General features: G+C 45.4%; 1 protein-coding gene across 2 annotated transcripts in view; it reads left to right on the forward strand.

The window, feature by feature from the left end:
* Positions 1-593: 593 nt before the first annotated feature.
* The window catches only part of MGAT3 (beta-1,4-mannosyl-glycoprotein 4-beta-N-acetylglucosaminyltransferase), a 93,894-nt gene continuing 72,171 nt past the window's right edge, over positions 594-22,316 (forward strand). The window contains exon 1 of one of the 2 annotated variants that reach the window (XM_056523903.1): positions 594-1,061. Coding sequence is in view for 1 of the 2 variants with exons in the window: in XM_056523901.1 (XP_056379876.1) it covers positions 1,195-1,223 (29 nt within the window). In the remaining variant the exon portion in view is untranslated. Of the gene's footprint in view, positions 1,062-1,166; positions 1,224-22,316 lie in introns of those variants that run through there. The other variant, XM_056523901.1, reaches the window with a different exon arrangement.

The following is a 22,316-nucleotide window of genomic DNA, read 5'->3' on the forward strand; positions in this document are numbered from 1 at the left end:
CTCTCCCTGTATACTGTCCTCCCTCTCCCTGTATACTGTCTCCCCCTCTCCCTGTATACTGTCTCCCCCTCTCCCTGTATACTGTCTCCCCCCTCTCTCTGTATACTGTCGCCCCTCTCCCTGTATACTGTCCCCCCTCTCCCTGTATACTGTCCCCCCTCTCTCTGTATACTGTCCTCCCTCTCCCTGTATACTGTCCTCCCTCTCCCTGTATACTGTCTCCCCCTCTCCCTGTATACTGTCTCCCCCCTCTCCCTGTATACTGTCCCCCTCCCTGTATACTGTCTCCCCCTCTCCCTGTATACTGTCCCCCTCCTCTCCCTGTATACTGTCCCCCTCCTCTCCCTGTATACTGTCCCCCTCCTCTCCCTGTATACTGTCTCCCCCCTCTCCCTGTATACTGTCTCCCCCCTCTCCCTGTATACTGTCCCTCTCCCTGTATACTGTCCCCCCTCTCCCTGTATACTGTCTCCCCCCTCTCCCTGTATACTGTCCCTCTCCCTGTATACTGTCCCCCCTCTCCCTGTATACTGTCCCCCCTCTCCCTGTGTACTGTCTCCCCCCTCTCCCTGTATACTGTCGCCCCCCTCGCAGCCATGTTGAGGGGTCGCGGCTCCTCTTATCCCCCTGGATGTGATGAGGAGGAGGAGGAGTCTGGAGCGGCCGGTGCGGGCTGAGTCTCCACACATCGGAGCGGGGAGGGGGTGTCCGGAGATGGGGACAGGGGCTGAGGAGACGGGGCTGCGGGCGCTGGAGACATCGGGGAGGAGGCGGAGGATGCTGAGAGATGTCACCGCGGGGCACACGCGTCTCCTGTAGCCGTCCCTCCACATCTACATAGCTGCACAGGAAGGAGGAGGACACCGGCTGCAGCCGCACATCCAGCCCGGTCCGCGGGGGGCACCGCCGGCCACTGCGCCTCTTTGTGATCGGAGCCGCCTCTCTGGAGATGGGCGCACAGACTGAGGGGGTCCCCGGAGAGGAGCCCGGGCCATTAGCGCCCACCCCCCACTGCTTGTAAGACTGAGGATCCGCCGCCTGGGACCCACTCTGTGCAATGGGTGAGTAGGGGGCTTGTATGGGGGCGGGGGGCGCCGCACACCCACATCTGTATGATCTGCAGGAGGCCATGGATGGGATTTGTCTATCATGCACCAGCATCATGTGTGCCCAGCACCCAGGCATCTGTCATCTATGCATTGTGCCAGTGCAGCCCTGATATGGTAGGTGCCCCCATTCTCACACATCTCCACCATCTCGCCTTTTTTTTTTTTTGCCAATGATGCGCAATAACTTACTGCAGGCATCATCTGCCCCTCCCAGCCCTGGGCCACCGCCACCCTGATATTGGGTGACCTTGTGACACAGGTGCATCGGCGTTCCGCACCGTCGCCACCCCCCCCCCAATCTTCCCCATAAAGGGTTAAAAGCGATTGCCTCCACACACCTGGCCAGGAGAGCCGGCGTCATCTGGTCGACATGCATTCAACAATGTTGCAAGATTGTCGTCAGTAAGGGGTTAACGGGCTATTTAACGCTTTTACGTCGAGGCTGTACATTGCAGCCATTGGTTTTCCATGGATGTCCGCAGGCAGGGGTTATACGACCGGCTGGACACGTATGTAACGTCACTATTTTATTTAGCGTCCGCGACATGACTGCTTTAACCAGAATTGGGATGGCTACCGATTGCACTTGATGTACTTGTTGCAGTATAAAGTTGAGTGTACGAGGGCGAAGGGTTAACGCACGCAATATACTAAAGTGGTGCCCCGTGTACCTACCGTTAAATACTGTATACATATAAAATACCGTATACATGACATACCTGCCCTATATATAGTATATGTCTAAAATCACCATGTCTCTGGCTTACATTAAATAAACAGTAATTCTGATCACTACCCATTCCCCAAAAACATGGCAGGTGGGCGCCATTCAGCCATCTTACCCCCCCCCCCCTCTTCTTGGTTGTATTCAACCGTAAACTGTATATGTAACTACTCTTCAGTCAGGTCCATTGGTCTTGTAAATACAATGATTCCACCATTCTCTAGTAAACCAGTCCACATGCACCTATAGCAGTGTTTTCCAACCGGTGTGCCTCCGGCTGATGCAAAATTACAACTACCAGCATGCCCGGACAGCCTTCGAGTCAGTCATGTCCATTGGTCTTGTGTATATACAATGATTCCACCATTCTCTTATATATACAATGATTCCACCATTCTCTCGTAAACCAGACCACATGCACCTATAGCAGTGTTTTCCAACCAGTGTGCCTCCGGCTGATGCAAAACTACAACTCCCAGCATGCCAGGACAGCCTTCATGTCAGTCATGTCCATTGGTCTTGTATATACAATGATTCCACCATTCTCTTGTATATACAGTGATTCCACCATTCTCTCGTATACCAGTCCACATGCACCTATAGCAGTGTTTTCCAACCGGTGTGCCTCCGGCTGATGCAAAACTACAACTCCCAGCATGCCAGGACAGCCTTCACGTCAGTCATGTCCATTGGTCTTATATATACAATGATTCCACCATTCTCTTGTATATACAGTGATTCCACCATTCTCTCGTATACCAGTCCACATGCACCTATAGCAGTGTTTTCCAACCGGTGTGCCTCCGGCTGATGCAAAACTACAACTCCCAGCATGCCAGGACAGCCTTCACGTCAGTCATGTCCATTGGTCTTGTATATACAATGATTCCACCATTCTCTCGTAAACCAGACCACATGCACCTATAGCAGTGTTTTCCAACCGGTGTGCCTCCGGCTGATGCAAAACTACAACTCCCAGCATGCCCGGACAGCCTTTGCGTCAGTCATGTCCATTGGTCTTGTATATGCAATGATTCCACCATTCTCTTGTATAAACAATGATTCCACCATTCTCTCGTATACCAGTCCACATGCACCTATAGCAGTGTTTTCCAACCGGTGTGCCTCCGGCTGATGCAAAACTACAACTCCCAGCATGCCAGGACAGCCTTCACGTCAGTCATGTCCATTGGTCTTGTATATGCAATGATTCCACCATTCTCTTGTATATGCAATGATTCCACCATTCTCTTGTATATACAATGATTCCACCATTCTCTTGTAAACCAGACCACATGCACCTATAGCAGTGGTTTCCAACCGGTGTGCCTCCGGCTGATGCAAAACTACAACTCCCAGCATGCCCGGACAGCCGAAGGCTGTCCGGGCATGCTGGGAGTTGTAGTTTTGCAGCAACCGGAGCCACACTGGTTGGGAAACGCTGACATACTTCAATGGCTAGAGCGTAGTCAGATAGTGACTACGGTGACGTAATTTCCCGAGTGTATACAAGTTTAGGCTCGTACTGGGGAGCGTAGTTTGCGGCACTTTTTAGTCCGAGACGAAGCTCGGATAGGTCTGAAAAATTACCCAAACATGGACGGGGCCCGTGCCTGTCTGAGCACGGCTACGATGGCATGCCACCTGGACAGTTTCTGATGTATCTGTTGCCTCGGAGGCACAAATTCTGGTGTGAACCCGGCCTTACCTTTAGTTCTTCTTATCAGCCTTCAGGGGTGATCCTATAGATTAACCAGTTCATGACCTTCCAGAGGTTTGTGACTGACCCCCGACTAGTGAAAGGAGACTAACCCCATCAGGTTTCTATACCTAGAGAAAGATGGCCAGAGAGGTGCTCCAGTGAAGTTAGATCTTGTATTGGGAAGATGTCTTAGGCTGCATTCACACCACGTTTTTACAATACAGTTCCCGTATTGGGTTTTTCATGAAAAACTGGTTCCTCAAAACCTGACTAAACTGTATCAAAACGTGTGTACAAATTTTAACCCGTATACGGTGTGAAAAATGATGTCCGGTTGCATCCGTTTTTTAAGAAAAAGCGTATACGTTTTTAACTTTTCACTCCATTATGAATAAAGTTTCACTTTGTTTGATTGAAATTCCAAGAAAAAAAACCTGTGCAAAGTCCAGATGGAAACGTACGCACATAGGGGGAGATTTATCAAAACCTGTCCAGAGGAAAAGTTGCCCAGTTGCCCATAGCAACCAATCAGATCGCTTCTTTCATTTTTAACAAGGCCTCTGCAAAATGAAACAAGCTATCTGATTGGTTGCTATGGGAAACTGGGCAACTTTTCCTTTGCACAGGTTTTGATAAATTTCCCCCATAGGGGGAGATTTCTCAAAACCTCTCTGGAAGAAAAGTTGCTGAGTTGCCCATAGCAACCAATCAGATTGCTTCTTTCATTTTTGAAAAGGCCTGTGAAAAATGAAAGTAGTGATCTGATTGGTTGCTATGGGCAACTCAGCAACTTTTCCTCAAGACAGGTTTTGAGAAATCTCCCCCCATACAGTTCTGTACGACTCCCATATTAAAAAAATGTATACTGTTTAATACGGTTTTTCACCCGGACCAAAAACCGTGGTAGGCTATGGTTTTGGGTACGGGGGGAAAAAACTGACGAAACCGTAAAAAATGCAACCTGATGCATCTTTTGGCATACGATTTTCAATGGAGAATCAATGCATACAGTTTTCAATACAGTTCCGTTCGGTTTTCACATTGAAAACGTATACGGGAACTGTATTGCAAAAACGTGGTGTGAATGCAGCCTTACAAGATGTCAGAGAGCTAATTTGCATCATTTTTCCCATACAGCATTGCCATTCCCCGGATCTCCTCAATGAGAACCAGTACCCCCGGAGCAGATATCAATCTATAGCTGGTTTAAACGGATTTGAAGGGTACGTTCACACATATAACTCTGCTGTGAGTTTCCCTAAAATTCCCTTTGGTGGGTCCGCCGGCAATCTGCAAATCTGACACTGTTGCGGATTTGGAAACGTAGAAGTAAATGCTATCGAAACTCGCAGTAGAGTTATAAATGTGTGAACGTGCCCTTAAAGTCCTAGTTAACCGGCTATAGAATGAGATCTGCTTCGGGGGTACTGGTTGTAAAATTGGCGTAAAAACGTACCCTACGGCTATGTTCACATGGCAGAATTTCCTTGCTTCCGCTCAGATCATCAAGATCCACACTGGTTATTTTGGCAGTGCCCACTTGTTTGAAAGGGTACAGATTTAAACTGATTTGTAAATTACTTCTATTTAAAAATCTTAATCCTTCCAGTATTTACCAGCTGTTGTATACTACAGAGGAAGTTGTGTAGTTCTTTCCAGTCTGACCACAGTGCTCTCTGCTGACACCTCTGTCCATATCAGGAACTGTCCAGAGCACCCCGCTGCTTTCTATGCGGGTGCTGAATCTCCAGTTTTCTGGGACTGGGGACATGTTGTCACGCCCCCTCCCATAGACTTGCATTCAGGGGGCAGGGTGTGACTTTATGAGAGGTGGGGCTATGACGTCGCAAGCTCCTGGTGCAGCCTCCAGCGTTTGGAGCAGTTTGTTCTAAACTCTGAGCAGCGGAGTACTCCTTTACCAGTGAGATGTCTCTTTACTACACTAGCCAGTGTTCCAGCTGCGTTTAAAGCATTGAGTTCCCAACGCTGTGCGCGCGCACTGCGGGGGGTCGGCCACGCCCCCTCAATGCAAGTCTATGCATCCGGAACACTGGCCAGTGGAATACCCCTTTAAACATGAAATCAGTTGAATTCAACCTGCACCAACACTTGGGCCACGCTATACCAACCCCTACACCCGAAACAATTCATGGGTGCGGAGTTACTTGAAAAAAGATGTATGTCGCTTGAATAATGTCGCTGTGAATACCTCCTCAGACCTAAGTTTAGTAAAGTGGCTAGAAAAGAGGGCTTGGCTTAAAATGTGGCGTGCTGGGCGGTATGGCCTAAAATGAATATCACGGTATTTTTTTTTATTATCGCAGTATCACGATATTACCGCCTGTCGCCCCCCGTGAGCGGGGTCCCTGTGCCCACTAGCGGTGTCAAATGTGCCCACCGCAAGCGCGATCGCTACCATCACTGCTAGCGGGGTCCCTGTGCCCACTAGCGGTGTCACAAGAATGCCAAGCGCGGCTCTGTTCCCCGTCCCTGTCAGCTCTCGGGGTAAGGGAACAGATTTAAAAGCTTCGCACGCAGCTAACATAGTACTGCGCAGGCGCAGCACTACGCAAATAGCGTAGGGCTAACGTAGGCAGCGCTAGGAGCTACGTTAGCTGCGCGCGAGGCTTTTAAATCTGTTTCCGTACCCTAAGAGCTGACAGGGACGGGGAACAGAGCCGCGCTCGACATTCTTGTGACACCGCTAGTGGGCACAGGAACCCCGCTAGCGGTGATGGTAGCGATCGCGCTCGGCATTCTTGTGACACCGCTAATGGGCACAGGGACCTCGCTAGTGGTGATGGTAGCGATCGCGCTCGGCATTCTTGTGACACCGCTAATGGGCACAGGAACCCCGCTAGCGGTGATGGTAGCGATCGCGCTCGGCATTCTTGTGACACCGCTAATGGGCACAGGGACCTCGCTAGCGGTGATGGTAGCGATCGCGCTCGGCATTCTTGTGACACCGCTAGTGGGCACAGGGACCCCGCTAGCGGTGATGGTAGCGATCGCGTTCGCGGGAGGCATTCTTGTGACACCGCTAGTGGGCACATGGATCCCGCTAGCGGTGGGGATTGATCGTGCTCGCGGGGACACTGGCTGACAGGCGCAGCGGGGGGACACAGAAGCACACCGGGACAAGTGATGGCACCACGCTGGGCTCTACAATTCATCCAGAGGGTGGGGGAGGGGCCCGGCCGGTATAGCGGTATGGGCAAAAATCCATACCGTGGGAGAAAAAAAACCTGTATCCGGTTCATACCGGTATACCGCCCAGCACTAGACTAAAGTTACTTATTTGGTTGGCTGAGGAGAAATGCCTAAAGCTGTCTATACATTGTAGATAGCTTTCAGCCAACACCTCTCTCTCTCTTTTGATTCCCCTCATACACAAATTCACTCACATGGTCCCAAGGGGATCAAAAATTGTCCAAAGAACAGGGGCAAAAATGTATTTGGCAATATGAATGGTAGACAGGGCATCACTTCTTGAGAGGAGAAAGCTTCTGGCAGTTATAATCTGCTCCAGTTTTTGTGGCACAATTGACCAGTGTTTCCCAACCCAGTCCTCAAGGCACACCAACAGTCCTATTCCAATGGAGTAACTGAAAAAACCCGGAATGTTGGTGTGCCTTGAGGACTGGGTTGGGAAACACTGCAATAGACTGTAGGAGTTCAGCAGCTTGAGCCCCAAACCAATCTAGTGAACAAGTATCTCGTTTTCGGTGGAGCGTTGTTAAAATGAAAGGGGTTCTCCGGTGCTTTAGACATCTTATCCCCTATACAAAGGATAGGGGATAAAATGCCTGATCGCGGGAGTCCCGCCACTGGGGACGTCACACCTCCGCCCCGTGTGACGTCACACTCCGCCCCTCAATGCAAGCCTATGGGAGGGGGCGTGATAGCTGTAACGCCCCCTCCTGTAGGCTTGCATTGAGGGGCGGAGGCGTGACATCAGACGCTGCCCGCTTGTAGTCGACGGTAATCAGACCCGGAGCGAACACGCTCCAGGGACTGATTACAATCGGGTGCCGCGTGCATGATCCTGGGGATCCCCAGCGGCGGGACTCCCTCGATCAGGCATCTTATCCCCTATCCTTTGGATAGGGGATAAGATGTCTAAAGCACCGGAGAACCCCTTTAAAGGGGTTATTCAGGAAAAAACTTTTTTTAATATATCAACTGGCTCCAGAAAGTTAAACAGATTTGTAAATTATTTCTATAAAAAAATCTTAATCCTTTCAGTACTTATGAGCTGCTGAAGTTGAGTTGTTCTTTTCTGTCTAAGTGCTCTCTGATGACACGTGTCTCGGGAACCTCCCTGTTTAGAAGCAAATCCCCATAGCAAACCTCTTCTACTCTGTGCAGTTCCCGAGACGAGCAGAGATGTCAGCAGAGAGCACTGTTGCCAGACAGAAAACAACAACTCAACTTCAGCAGCTGATAATTATTGAAAGGATTAAGATTTTTTAATAGAAGCAATTTACAAATCTGTTTAACTTTCTGGAGCCAGTTGATATGGAATGGAATTAATAGAAACTCGTAGGGGCGCCGTGTGTGTAGTCCTGGTGTGAAATGTTTAGCAACTACCAAGTTTGTTTTGCATCTATACCGCCATGTCAATTCCAGGGAGCAGGTAGTGATTTCAGCCCATGGGTTCTTTTCTATCTCAGCCGGGATTGATGCATTTACATCTTTTCAGACTCGTCCTTCAGATATGTAATGTGTGCTTGAAAGATGACCCATATGCTGAACCTAAAGCTTCAAGACTACGTTGGTCAGCTGAATTGTACCCTCCAGCTAAACTGGCGCATCAGCTGGCACATTGAAGAAACAGACTGTAGGGCAACTGTACAGATATGTTAGTATAGATAACATCCTTTTAAAGAGGTACTCTACTCCCCAGCATTCGGAACATTTAGTTCAGAACACTGGGTGCGGACTTCGGGGGTTGCCACGCTCCCCTCATGACATCATGCCCCACCCCCTCCATGCAAGTCTATGGGAGGGGGGGGGGTGATGGCACGAGGGCGTGGCGTACTGTCACGAAGGGGGTGTGGTGACCCCCGAAGCCCGAACCCAGCATTAGGAACTAAATGTTCTGAACACTGGGGAGTGAAGTACCCCTTTTAAGGAGTTGTCTCTCTAACAAAGCCGCCTTCTGTAACCCCCAGTGATCATGTGGTTATTATATTAGATAGCGGGCATTCTAAAGTGGCTGACCGTTCTAAATCTTAGGGCCCTATTAGATAGGCCGATGCACGCGCTAAATGAATTCCAGTCCCGTAGGCTAGCATTTATTTAACAACACCACACTGACAAGAAAAGGACTACACAACTTCCAGTCAGGGGTTATTCAACCTCAAACACGCTGAAGACGGTACAATTTGTGATATCACTAAAATAGTAAGTTATATATCTTACAGTGATAGTTTTATTTAAATATCATTTTCTGATGCTATGATATAAAAGTGTCCGAACACACAGGGCATCGCAGATGACTGTATATGTGGCTGCGTAGCTTTAGACTAGTCATAATGCCTATGCTGACCCCTGGACACCAGGATGTGCTATAGGAAGAAGACAACTCAGCGAAGGTAGTGTGATGCTTTGGGAAATGTTCTACTGGGAAACCTTAGGTCCTGGCCTTCATATAGATGTTAAATTACGTGGCTTAAAGGGTTACTCCACCCCTAGACATCTTAGATAAGAGAAGATGTCTGATCGCGGAGGTCCCGCCACTGGGGACCACCGCGATCTCCCTGCTGCACCCGGCATTCGTTTAGAGCATCAGATTCAGCGCTGGAGGCTTGTCATGTCATGGGAACACACACTCACGCAGTGTCCAGCTCACCACTCCCCGTCTCAGTGCACGGAAACGTGTGGACTCCACGTACAAATGCAAACTTGGCAAGAAAGGAAAGTCCAGCACTGCAGGTCCAAAGCAAGGAAGTCGTTTTATTGTATAAGAACACACGGACACCAAACGTGGATCACAAGTGACGCGTTTCGGCGAGCTCTATCGCCTTAGTCATCACGACTAAGACGATAGAGCTCGCCGAAACGCGTCACTTGTGATCCACGTTTGGTGTCCGTGTGTTCTTATACAATAAAACGACTTCCTTGCTTTGGACCTGCAGTGCTGGACTTTCCTTTCTTGCCTCGTCATGTCATGGCCACGTTCCCTCAGTGCAAGTCTATGGGAGGGGACGTTTCAGCCGTCATGCCCCCTCCCATAGACTTGCATTGAGGGGGCATGGCCATGACAACACGAGCCTCTGCCCCGCATCGCCAGTCATCCAGCACGTAGTGAAGTTCGCTCCGTGCACCGGATGTCTGTTGTGCTGCAGATCACGGGGGTCCCCAGTGGCGGCACCCCCACGATCAGACATCTTATCCCCAATCCTTTGGAAAAGGGATAAGATGTCTAGGGGCGGAGTATCCCTTTGAACATACAGAAAAGTAAACCCTGTATATATTTTATCCTTTCTAAACAATAATTCTGGTGATAAGGAACCACATGAGAAGATAAACTTAAACAGCATCAAGCAGTCCGTGTTTAGCTGCTCATAGGTGTGAAGGTTCACATCCCCATAACTCATGAAATTCCGCTGCTTCACACTATACACACCTACGTGGCTTGATGGGAATGGATTTTCCTGGGGAAAACCTTCGATTGTAAGGATGCACATTCTCTGCCATTGGTTTGGAAACACAAATGTTCACACTGGGGAAAAGGCAAGAAAATCAAGAGGAAAATGTTAAAGCTAAAATCCTCTACTCCTCTTTGTAAAGCAAGTGCACCCTAAGGGTCTATTCACATGGATGTAATTCCGCCTGAAATGAAAGCCCAATACACTTCTATGGGATTCCGCACTCCCGTTGACACTTCGGAAATCCCGCTTGCGGGATTTCCGAAGTGTCAACGGGAGTGTGGAATCCCATAAAAGTGTATTGGGCTTTCATTTCAGGTGGAATTCCACCGGCAGAAATTCTGCCCGTGTGAATAGACCCTAAGGGTGCATTCACACTATGGAATTTTCAAGTTTAATTCCACCTAGAAATTATGCTTGGACATTTTAGTGGTAGAATCCCATTGCTGTAAATAAGATTCCGCGGCACAGTGCACACTACGGAATTTTAGAGGCAGAGCTTTCCGCTGCTGAAATTCCTCTGCCGAAAGAGTGAACATGTTCGTTTTTTAATGGGATACATTGCCGTCTATGGGGATCAGCAATCTAGCCTCCCTCGGTATCCCTGCCCGGAAATATTCCGTAGTGTGAACGAGTAATTTGAGGCAGATTCCAGACGAAGTTTTATGTGGATTCTCTCTACAAACCTTCCTGGAATCGAAGCTACATTGATGTTAATGTAAAATCATGACAAGTATTGAATATCTGCTTAATGAGTACCTGTCACCAAATAAAACTTTTAATATATTGTTCCTTGTGTAATTAGCAGACACTTTCCTGTTAACTTGCCTTTAAAATTATCAACATAAATCGGTCTCCTCCCGGCCTGGCAGGAGTCCAAACTCAGGAAGTGTTTCTCTGCACTGAGCTTGATTGACAGTTGCAAAGAGCCTCATTGAAAGCTGCACAGAGCCTGAGGTCTTCTATTCATCACAGCAATGCAACCATGTGAGGGCGGAAGTGGTCCCCCAGCAGGCTTCAGTGATGTCATGCCTGCTGGGAAACTCCCACTTTCTCCTGCTGGGAAACTGCACTATGTGAGCAAGAATTAAGGTATAATACACAGCTTTTTAAAGCTCTGAAACTTTTTTTTTAAGGGTGTGAGAGGTGTTAGCAGTAGCTAGGGAACATAGCCTGAGTAAGTTTACAAAAGTTGATTTGGTGACAGGTACTTTTTAAGGGTTGGACATGTCAATTCTTCAATCAGAAAAAATATCCATGTCTGGGCCTTCCATGACCGGCTTTTTACAATTTCAAAGGTATATTTATATGTAAAAATCTTGGCAATAAACATTACAGGTATAAATAACTATTTGTTCACTCCCAGTTTATATGGGTAATATTTGCAACCAAAACTGGTGAACACAATCTTAGAGCTCATCCACTTTTTGTGTTCATTTCTTTTCATTGTTCCTCCTCCAGTTTTCTGCCTGCGTGCCTCTCGCCCGTTTCCATCTTTCCTCATTTTTTTTTTTTAAATCTAATGTTTTTTAAAATGTTATGTGCATTTAAAGGAGTTATCCATTTTTTACAGTTTTTTGTTAGAAACCAAAAAAAAAAAAAAAAAAAAAATGAATGCTGATCACAGGTTTTCGTGCATCTAGGGATCCCAGCGATTGGTTATAATCTGAAAGGGTAACCCAGCAGCAAGTGCTCATATATCCTTTGCAACGCCACCTGAGATTATATAAAGCATTACATAGTGCCCAGGGAAATGAATGGCCCAGCAGACACTCTGGGTCCTCCAGGTACAGACCCTCTTTTATCCACTTTTCACTCCTCTTTTTCATAATCGCCCCCCTCTATCATCCCAAAATATCCTAATACAGAAGTTCAAATGGGTTTCCTTAAAGTGGTACTCCGCTGCTCAGCGTTTGGAACAAACTGTTCCGAATGCTGGAGCCGGCGCTGGGAGCTCGTGATGTCATAGCCCCACCCCCTCATGACGTCACACCCCGTCCCCTCAATGCAAGTCTATGGGAGGGGGCGTGACAGCCGTCACGCCCCCTCCCATAGACTTGCATTGAGGGGTCGGGGCGTGACGTCCTGAGGGGGTGGGGCTATGTCACGAGCTGCCGGCTCCAGCGTGCGGAACAGTTTGTTCCAAATGCTGAGCAGCGGAGTACCACTTTAAATAGTCATTGTCTTTTCAAACCATTTCTCTCCATTTTATAGCCTATGTGATTCCTAACATTTCTTTAAGCCCTTCATTTACCAAAACCTTACTCACGAAAAATAGCTGTAAAGATTTAGCTGTTGCTATGTGCAGGGGGGGGGGGGGCCTGAAATAACCGGGGCTGTGTACCTGCAGCCTGTGAATGTTCTCCAGACCATCTGCACTGTCATACAAGGTAAATTAAGGCATAGTTTAATACTATAATCAATATTATAATTCTTTTTTTATTTATTTATTAATATAGTGCCCTTGGTTTCAGGGCACTTTATATTTGATAAGGTTTAAAAAGTGTAATACAGATGCGGAAACAGTGAATGTGACAATGACTAAATTGCAGACTGATATAGAAAGGGAAAGGGCACTGTACGCAAGGGCTTATCATCTACAAGGAGATGGGAGACGGATGGTCATCTGGAGAAGTAGTGCAGCAGCAGTAGGGTTATTGTAGAGATGGGAAGCATGGGAGATGTCTTGGAGGCGGTTGTGTAAGGTACGGACAAGGGAAGAGTACAGGTGGAGGTCTTGAGAGGATCGAAGATTACAGAATTTTGGATAGAAAGGAGGTGACCTAAGGGCCAGAGAGGTAGATTTGAGTATCATCTGGACAGAAGTGGTACTTGAAGCCATTGGATTCCATATTGTGTCCCAGGTCACGAGTATAGATAGAAAAATGTAGGGGCCCTTAAGTCAGACCCAACAGTTAGAGAGCGAGGTGAGGAGGCGGTGTGTGAGTTGGAGACACAGAATGTATAGTTGGTGAGGTAGGAGATCCTAGAAATTTGTGATGTCCAGTGATGAAAGAATGACAGAGGAAAGGTCAAAAAGGAGCACAGAATATTGGTGTGAGGATTTAGCGTTCAACAGATTATTGGCCACGATTTGGAGTGCAGGTGATCGAAGGGTGAGGTGGATAAGAGGTGGAAGGACAGTTCAGGGTATTCATGTTTTGTAAGGAGAAGCTAGATAAGGGCAGTAGCTGGACAAAGTGGATGGGTCGAGAGATGTGTTTTTGAGGATGGGTGTGATTGTTGCATGTTTAAATGATTAAATAAAAGTTCCGCTGTTTAGTGATTGAAGACATGTTAGCAATATGTCCACAGTCCTGCCACCTGTATCTCATCTCCCCTCCCACTACCTTTAGTCTGCAGGCTTGTTTTCAGCAGCACAATGTTAAATATTGCCATGACTAAAGGTCTATTGACCTGAAACGCGTCGGCGTTAAAGCATGTATCAATAACGTAAGAATAGGTATAGGTGGTCTTACGTGGGCCACCAGATTAATCCCAAAATTGGTCAGACGCCACGCGCTCGCTGGAACCCCCGAAAGAGCCGGTAATCCCCGGCTCCCTGCTGGATGCAGGTGTCTCATGTCGGTCTGCTGTATAACTGCAGTAACCGTGACTTATACCAGTGGCGCCTGAACAAATCAGCCCAAGGAGAAAATGCCCATGTGCCATTATTGTTTTTTTTCTCTACAGGACCGTTACAGTGCATTACTTAGCCTTACTATTGGCATGATACATGTTTCAGTTTTTTTAGGTCCTTGGGCAATGATATATAAAGCAACCATTGGAAGCAATATTAATCAGGCTTCCCAATATTGTTGAATAATATGTTGATAGTGCTGTTGCTTATTTCTATATATTGTGGTTCCATTGTACGACATTTGGGCTACTTGATGAGTTACGACTGTGTACACTTTATATGCCTCCCTGATGACACCACCGAGATTGGTGGTAGAAACGCGTTGGTGGTATAATTCCATGAGCTTTGATACTGTTCTTTTTTAGCAGTCAATTGCGGTACCGTGTGTGGCTGGGCCCAGCCACACTGAGACAGCGTATACTCCATTATTCTTGCTTTGCCACCGTGCAAATATCATTTACCTACACTATAAATATACCTTTTAAGTTATATATAATAGTAAAAGTTACGTTTTATGTGCACATCCTGAGAACTTTTCTCCAAAAATTCTTCAGTTAAAGCATGTATGCCTAGCTGTTGCTACTGCTATATTGCCTGATGTACCCTTTTTACACTGCCTTTCCAAATGGAATTTTAAAGGAACCCAATAAATCGTGTTTTTATGGTGCTAATGTTAAGTATTACACTATGCACCAATGGCAGATCCCATGCCTTGCTGTGATTGGACAAGCAAACAACCCAGTTCTGGTCCTGCCGCCTTGAATTAAGAGAGAATTTGAAATAGCTGTGCACCATGAAAGAGGCTTAAAGGGGTACTCTGCCCCTAGACATCTTATCCCCTAACCAAAGATGTTCCCAGTGGCGGTACCCCTGAGATCTCCCTGCTGCACCCGGCGTTCGTTTAGAGCATCGGGTGTAGTGTTGGAACGCCGGAGGCTCGTGATGTCAGGGCCGCACCCGCTCGTGACATCACGGCCATGCCCCGTCAATGCAAGTCTATAGGAGGGAGGCACGCCCCCTCCCATATGCTTGAATTGAGGGGGCATGGCCGTGACGTCACGAGCGGGGTTTGACCTTGACGTCACGAGCCTCCGCCCCACATCGCCATTCATCCGGCACGGAGCGAAGTTCGGTCTGTGCACCAGATGTCTGGGGTGCTGCAGCCGAGAATGCGGGGGTCCCCCACGATCAGACATCTTATATGTACCCCTTAAATAACAGCAGTGAGAACACTAAAATCCCATTGGCACCACTCGGAAGGGTTAATCTAACCAAATCATGCAGGTGTTTTTTTTCTTTTTGTTAAATGTTTTAAACGACAGGTACAATTTTAAAGTGTCCCTTTAACTTTACAAATAATCCTAGAAATATTGTAGAGACATGTTTTAATCAGTCGTGGTCTGAGTGTTAGAATGAGCCTGACATTCCCATAGACTTGCATGGTAAGTTTGTTTCCCTTAGGTAGGAATAGCTGGAAATAAGGAATGCGATCGGTCGTGGTCTGAACACTCAGACCCCGACTGATAAAAACTCTGACAGGTCTCTACAACATATCAAAAGTTGTGCCCATCGAACCAAAAAACTCCAGCACCAAGATGTGTTCAGTGCCGTCTAGTGTTTATCCTGTGTGGACCTGGTCTGTAGAACCGAAGATTTTATGTACATTCCTTACGTGACTTTAACTTTAAAGTTTACATAGACAAGATTATAGTTAGCATTGCTTGACAAAATATGTGACATTTCTGACTTGTGCAATGGTATTTTCGATTTATTTAAAACAGGGATATATTGTTGAAAGAAAAATAAGATAAGCCTTCCGACCCTACCCACCTCCCCGTCAATGCCTATCCAACAAACAAGAAATACCTGCTCAGCCCATAACTGGCCATGGTGGTGACATGTCTCAACCAATTGCCAGTGAAGTTGACATTCTTGCGCAATTTCCTGTTTGTTAAAACCAGGCACAATGAAGTAAAAGAATAGCGTGAACCCGTGCCCCCCACATACACTGATCTGTCTCTCACCCACGGAACATTGTTATTCTTTCTCTATGATTGAATAAAGAACGACAAGCAAGACAATGTTAGGTGAGTGTCCTGTGCCTTTCCTCTATTGAACGGAAAAATAAAAAACTACCGTAGGACATGTGATACATAATTTGTTACAAGTAGATTATGATTGTAGATGTCCTCTGCACGACACTGTTACTCACTTGACTATGGCCGGCATTTATCATTGTAGGTGTAAGTGAAGCATTTATCATTGTAGGTGTAAGTGAAGCATTTATCATTGTAGGTGTTTGTGAAGCATTTTTCTACACCTTTTTTGTGTGCTGTAATGTGTACCAAATCTATGAAATGGTCGCAGATTATTTGATAAAATTTGTGCAGGTCACATTTTCTGAAATTTCTTTCTTCACATACACCAAAAAGCTAAACTAAGTCTGGGCTGGTGTAGTTTTAGAGACTTGTCAGTGGCTTTGCGCCTTTTTTGCACCTTTTCACAAAAAGGCGCATTTCATAAAACCCTTCCATATCATGTGTACTGCCAAAATCAGTGGATTGCAACTCAAAATCTGCAGAAATGTGTAAACAAAAAGGCGCAAATGAACCCTGCTTGCGTCTTTTTTTGCGCCTTTTGTAGACACAAAAAACAGTTTAAAAACAATGATAAATGTCACCTATGTGTTTTTTATTGGTTCCTTTATCTAGTAAGACATCTGTCATTATATTATTTACTATGGAATGCTGTCATCTGTTTGGCAGAAATGTAATGCTACATAGGTGAATCATGGAGATAAACAATATTCACGGATTGGAATCCAGTCGTATCACGCCGCCGCAGCGGGTAGTGATTTCAGCAGGAGGATTTGTGTCTATCTCGCCCAAGATGGATGCGTATATATTTATCTTTTTTAGATCTATTCTTTTAGATTTGTGATGTATGCATGAAAGATGACCCATTGGGCCGATTCAACAGCTGAATTGCTGATCAGCTGAATTGTACCCTTAAAGGGGTACTCCCGTGGAAAACTTATTATTTTTTATTTTATTTTTTAAATCAACTGGTGCCAAAAAGTTAAACAGATTTGTAAATTACTTCTATTAAAAATTCTTAATCCTTCCAGTAGTTATTAGCTGCTGAATACTACAGAGGAAATTATTTTCTTTTTGGAAAACAGTGCTCTCTGCTGACATCTCTGTCCATTTTAGGAACTGTCCAGAGCAGCATATGTTTGCTATGGGGATTTTCTCCTACTCTGGACAGTTCTTAAAATGGACAGAGATGTCAGCAGAGAGCTCTGTGTTCCAAAAATAAAATAATTTCCTTTGTAGTATTCAGCATCTAATAAGTACTGGAAGGATTAAGATTTTTTTTAATAGAAGTGATTTACAAATCTGTTTCTTTCTGGCACCGGTTGATTTAAAAAGAAAAAGTTTTCCACCGGAGTACCCCTTTAAAGGGATACTCCACTGCCCCAGGGTTCGGAACATCGGTCCTGAGACCCAAACCCCCCCCCCATGTCGGCGATCGGAGAAAATCGCATGTCAATTCAGACATGCGATTTTCTCCAATTCTGGGCTGATCGGGTCTCTGGTGACCCGATCACCCGGAAAATAGGGCTGATCGGATTTGTCAGTGACAGCCCCGATCAGCCTAAGGGATAGGATTGAGGTCGCAGAGCTGCGATCTCCTCCTATCCCCTGCCATTAGCAGAACAGAGTTCTGACCAATGGCAGCGCAGGACATGGATGTCGAGGGGATCGTGGGAAGAAGATGGAGGCCGTACCTGCAGGAAAAGATGCCTGGGGACCAGGGATCTTCGCTGGAGACTGCTGGATCCTGGCTCAGGTAGGGAATCGTCGGTGGGGGTGGGGGGGGAATTGAAAGTGAAAGTTAAACGATCCTTACAGTGGCAACCACTAGGAAGGCCAAACTGCAACTCCCAGCATGCTGGGAGTTGTAGTTTTGCAACATCTGGGGGGGTCACAGTTTGGAGACCACTGTTACAGTGGTGCCCAAACGGTAGCCCTCCAGATGTTGCCAAACTACAACTCTCAGCATGCCTGCACTGCCCAGGCATGCTGGGAGTTGTAGTTCTGTAACATCTGTCCCTTTAGATTTAGCAATTTTCATGAATTTTTTGGAAAATTGCTGCTCTACTTTGAAGCCCTCTAATTTTTTCAAAAAGCAAAAATTGTCCATTTTATGATGCCAACATAAAGTGGACATATTGTATTTGTGAAGAAAAATAAAATGTATTTGGAATATCCATTTTCCTCACAAGTAGAGAGCTTCAAAGTTCGAAAAATGCTAAATTTTCATGTTATTTTGGGATTTTTCACCAAAAAAGGTTGCAAGTAACGCCGAAAATTTACCACCAAAATAAAGTAGAATATGTCACGAAAAAACAATCTCAGAATCAGAATATTTGGTAAAAGCGTTTTCGCGTTATTAAATCATAAAGCGATGGTGGTCAGAATTGCGAAAAAGGGCTCAGTCCTTAAGGTGAAAAAGGGCTGCATCCTTAACCCTTTAACGATGCAGGACGTATATTTACGTCCTGCGCCGGCTCCCGCGATATGAAGCGGGGTCACGCTGCAACCCCACATCGGGTCGATCCCGGCGCTCATCAACAGCCGGGACCCGCGGCTAATACCACACATCGGCGATCGCGGCGATGTGCGGTATTAACCCTTTAGAAGTGGCGGTCAAAGCTGACCGCCGCTTCTAAAGCAAAAGTGAAAGTATCCCGGCTAGTCAGTCGGGCTGTTCGAGACCGCCGCAGTGAAATCGCGGCGTCCCGAACAGCTTGCAGGACACCGGGAGGGCTCTTACCTGCCTCCTCGGTGTCCGATCGGCGAATGACTGCTCCATGCCTGAGATCCAGGCAGGAGCAGTCAAGCGCCGATAACACTGATTACAGGCGTGTTAATACACGCCAGTGATCAGCATAGGAGATCAGTGTGTGCAGTGTTATAGGTCCCTATGGGACCTATAACACTGCAAAAAAAAAGTGTTAATAAAGGTCATTTAACCCCTTCCCTAATAAAAGTTTGAATCACCCCCCTTTTCCCATAAAAAAAATAACAGTGTAAAAAAAATAAAAAATAAACATATGTGGTATCGCCGCGTGCGTAAATGTCCGAACTATAAAAATATATAATTAATTAAACCACACGGTCAATGGCGTACGCGCAAAAAAATTCCAAAAAAGCCTATTTTGGTCACTTTTTATACCATTAAAAAAATGAATAAAAAGTGATCAAAAAGTCAGATCAAAACAAAAATCATACCGAAAAAAACTTCAGATCACGGTGCAAAAAATGAGCCCTCATACCGCCCCGTACGTGGAAAAATAAAAAAGTTATAGGGGTCAGAAGATGACATTTTTAAACATATAAATTTTCCTGCATGTAGTTATGATTTTTTCCAGAAGTGCGACAAAATCAAACCTATATAAGTAGGGTACCATTTTAATCGTATGGACCTACAGAATAATGATAAGGTGTCATTTTTACCGAAATATGCACTGCGTAGAAACGGAATCCCCCAAAAGTTACCAAATGGCGTTTTTTCTTCGATTTTGTCGCACAATGATTTTTTTTTTCCGTTTCGTCGTGAATTTTTGGGTAAAATGACTGTCACTGCAAAGTAGAATTGGTGACACAAAAAATAAGCCATAATATGGATTTTTAGGTGGAAAATTGAAAGGGTTATGATTTTTAAAAGGTAAGGAGGAAAAAACGAAAGTGCAAAAACAGAAAAACCCTGAGTCCTTAAGGGGTTAAGGAGTTAAAGGGGTTATCCAGGAAATAACTTTATATATATATATATATATATATATATATATATATATATATATATATATATATATATATATATATATATATATCTCAACTGGCTCCAGAAAGTTAAACCGATTTGTAAATTACTTCTATTAAAAAATCTTAATCCTTTCAGTACTTATGATCTGCTGAAGTTGAGTTTTTTTTTTCTGTCTAAGTGCTCTCTGATGACACCTATCTCGGGAACCGCCCAGTTTAGAAGCAAATCCCCATAGCAAACCTCTAGACAGAAAAGAACAACCTTAACTTCAGAAGCTCATAAGTACTGAAAGGATTAAGATTTTTTTAATAGAAGTAATTTACAAATCTGTTTAACTTTCTGGAGCCAGTTGATATATATAAGAAAGTTTTTTCCTGGATAACCCCTTTAACCTTGCAGCACCCATTGAAAGCTTGACTATAGTAACGAGACCAACATTCGTGAAACTAGGAAACAGAGTCTAAGGAATTATGTTTTATCCAGCACTATACCCCACAAGGAGGTGAGGGCTTGAATCGACAGATTACTTGCCCCCTGAAATATTCTCTGTAACAAACTGTGGGCTGTGAATGATGAGAAGACATCAGTTCATGGTACTAAGGCAGCAGTCAGAAATTGTAGACAGTGCACAGGTGGAGGCAGGGAGAGGTAAGTATGGGCAGCAGATTGGTAGATGGAGTAAAATATACAAAGTTGGTTGATTAGCAAAAAAATAAAAATAAATATATATATATATATATATTTCTAAAAAGAAACCAAATACCTTATTGCTAAACTAAATTAACTCAAAAACACCTATCCTAAGCCAGATGGAGATAAGCAGATTCCCTAAACCTAAGCTAGGCATAAGAGATTGAGTAGAAGGCGAAATGCATTTAGGAAGGGGGGATTTAGTAAAGTCTGCGGGGGTTTACTTAAAGGTGTACTCCGCCCCTAGACATCTTATCCCCTATCCATAGATGTTTGATCGCAGGGGTCCCGCCATGACGTCACAGCCACGCCCTGCTCATGATGTCACGGCACGCCCCCTCAATGCAAGTCTATGGGAGGGGCAGCCTCTCCCCGCATCACCAGTCATCCGGCACGGAGTGAAGTTCGCTCCGCGCACCGGATGTCTGGGGTGCCACAGCCGAGATCTCGGGGGGGGGGCTAACCAGAGGCAGGACCCCCGCGATCATACCTCTTATTCCCGTATCCTTTAGATAGAGGATAAGATATCTAGGCATGGAGTACCCCTTTAAAACCGATATGTAAAAGTCTGTTCTTAGTAAATTTCCCCGTAGTGTTCCTTGACAACAAGTATTAGAGGGTGCGTTGGGAGTTTACCTATTGCAATTGAATAAGAGGTCTAGATATTTTTGCAACAATTCCTTTTTTTAGGTAGATCTAAATAAATGCCTAATGCTTATTCTTTCCTGATTTCCAAGAGTCCAGGTAACGGCGCATGCTTAGTAAACTTTCCCATAGAAGTCATTGGACCAGCTGGAGACTTCAGCTTTGTCTCTGTAGCTGATGTAAAGCAGGGAGATCACTGGGGTCCCCAGCGGCGGGACCCCCACGATCAAACATCTATGGATAGGGGATAAGATGTCTAGGGGCGGAGTACCCCTTTAAGTAAACCCCCGCAGACTTTACTAAATCCCCCCCCCCCCCCCTTTCCTAAATGCATTTCGCCTTCTACTCAATCTCTTGTGCCTAGCTTAGGTTTAGGGAATCTGCTTATCTCCATCTGGCTTAGGATAGGTGCTTTTGAGTTAATTTAGTTTAGCAATAAGGTATTTGGTTTCTTCCTTTTAGAAATATATTTTGGTCCTTTTTTTTTATTTATTTAGTTTTTTTTTTTGCTAATCAACCAACTTTGTATATTTTACTCCATCTACCAATCTGCTGCCCATACTTACCTCTCCCTGCCTCCACCTGTGCACTGTCTACGATTTCTGACTGCAGCCTTAGTACCATGAACTGATGTCTTCTAAATTCTGTTAAGGGCAGAAGCTCAGGCGAGATGGCTGCCCCCATAATAAGCTACAACAAATAAAATAAAACATTTGCTGTCAGAAAATAGAAAAAGGCTAGAAAAAATCCTGTTCCAGTATCTGGCTCTGATCTGGGTGACAAGTTCCCTTTAAGGTCACTTGTGTTCACTCCCTGTTTATATTTGTAGAAAATGTTTCTTTGTATCGTAATTCCCCTTTGTGTTGTCCTAATTCTCCTTAATTATAGTGTTTATTCTCTGAACAATGTTACATTTATTTCCTCTCTGTTTTTCTGTCACCTTACTCCTACCTGTTCTTCTACATAGTTGGTTTATAGCTTTTGAGCGCTTATTACACTTTATTGCACTTATAGGGGTATTTATAGCTTATCCTCAGGACATGCCATAAATGTCTGATAGATGGGGGTCTATAGAATCATAGAATGTGTCGGCAGATAAGAACCATTTGGCTCATCTAGTCTGCCCAGTATTCTGAATACTATGAATAGTCCCTGGCCCTATCTTATATGAAGGAAAGCCTCATACCTATCCCTATCTTATATGAAGGATAGCCTTATACCTATCCCTATCTTATATGAAGGATAGTCTTATGTCTATCTCTATCTTATATGAAGGAAAGCCTCATACCTATCCCTATCTTATATGAAGGATAGCCTTATACCT

This window comes from Hyla sarda, chromosome 6, assembly GCF_029499605.1.
Source record: "Hyla sarda isolate aHylSar1 chromosome 6, aHylSar1.hap1, whole genome shotgun sequence".
NCBI lineage: Eukaryota > Metazoa > Chordata > Amphibia > Anura > Hylidae > Hyla > Hyla sarda.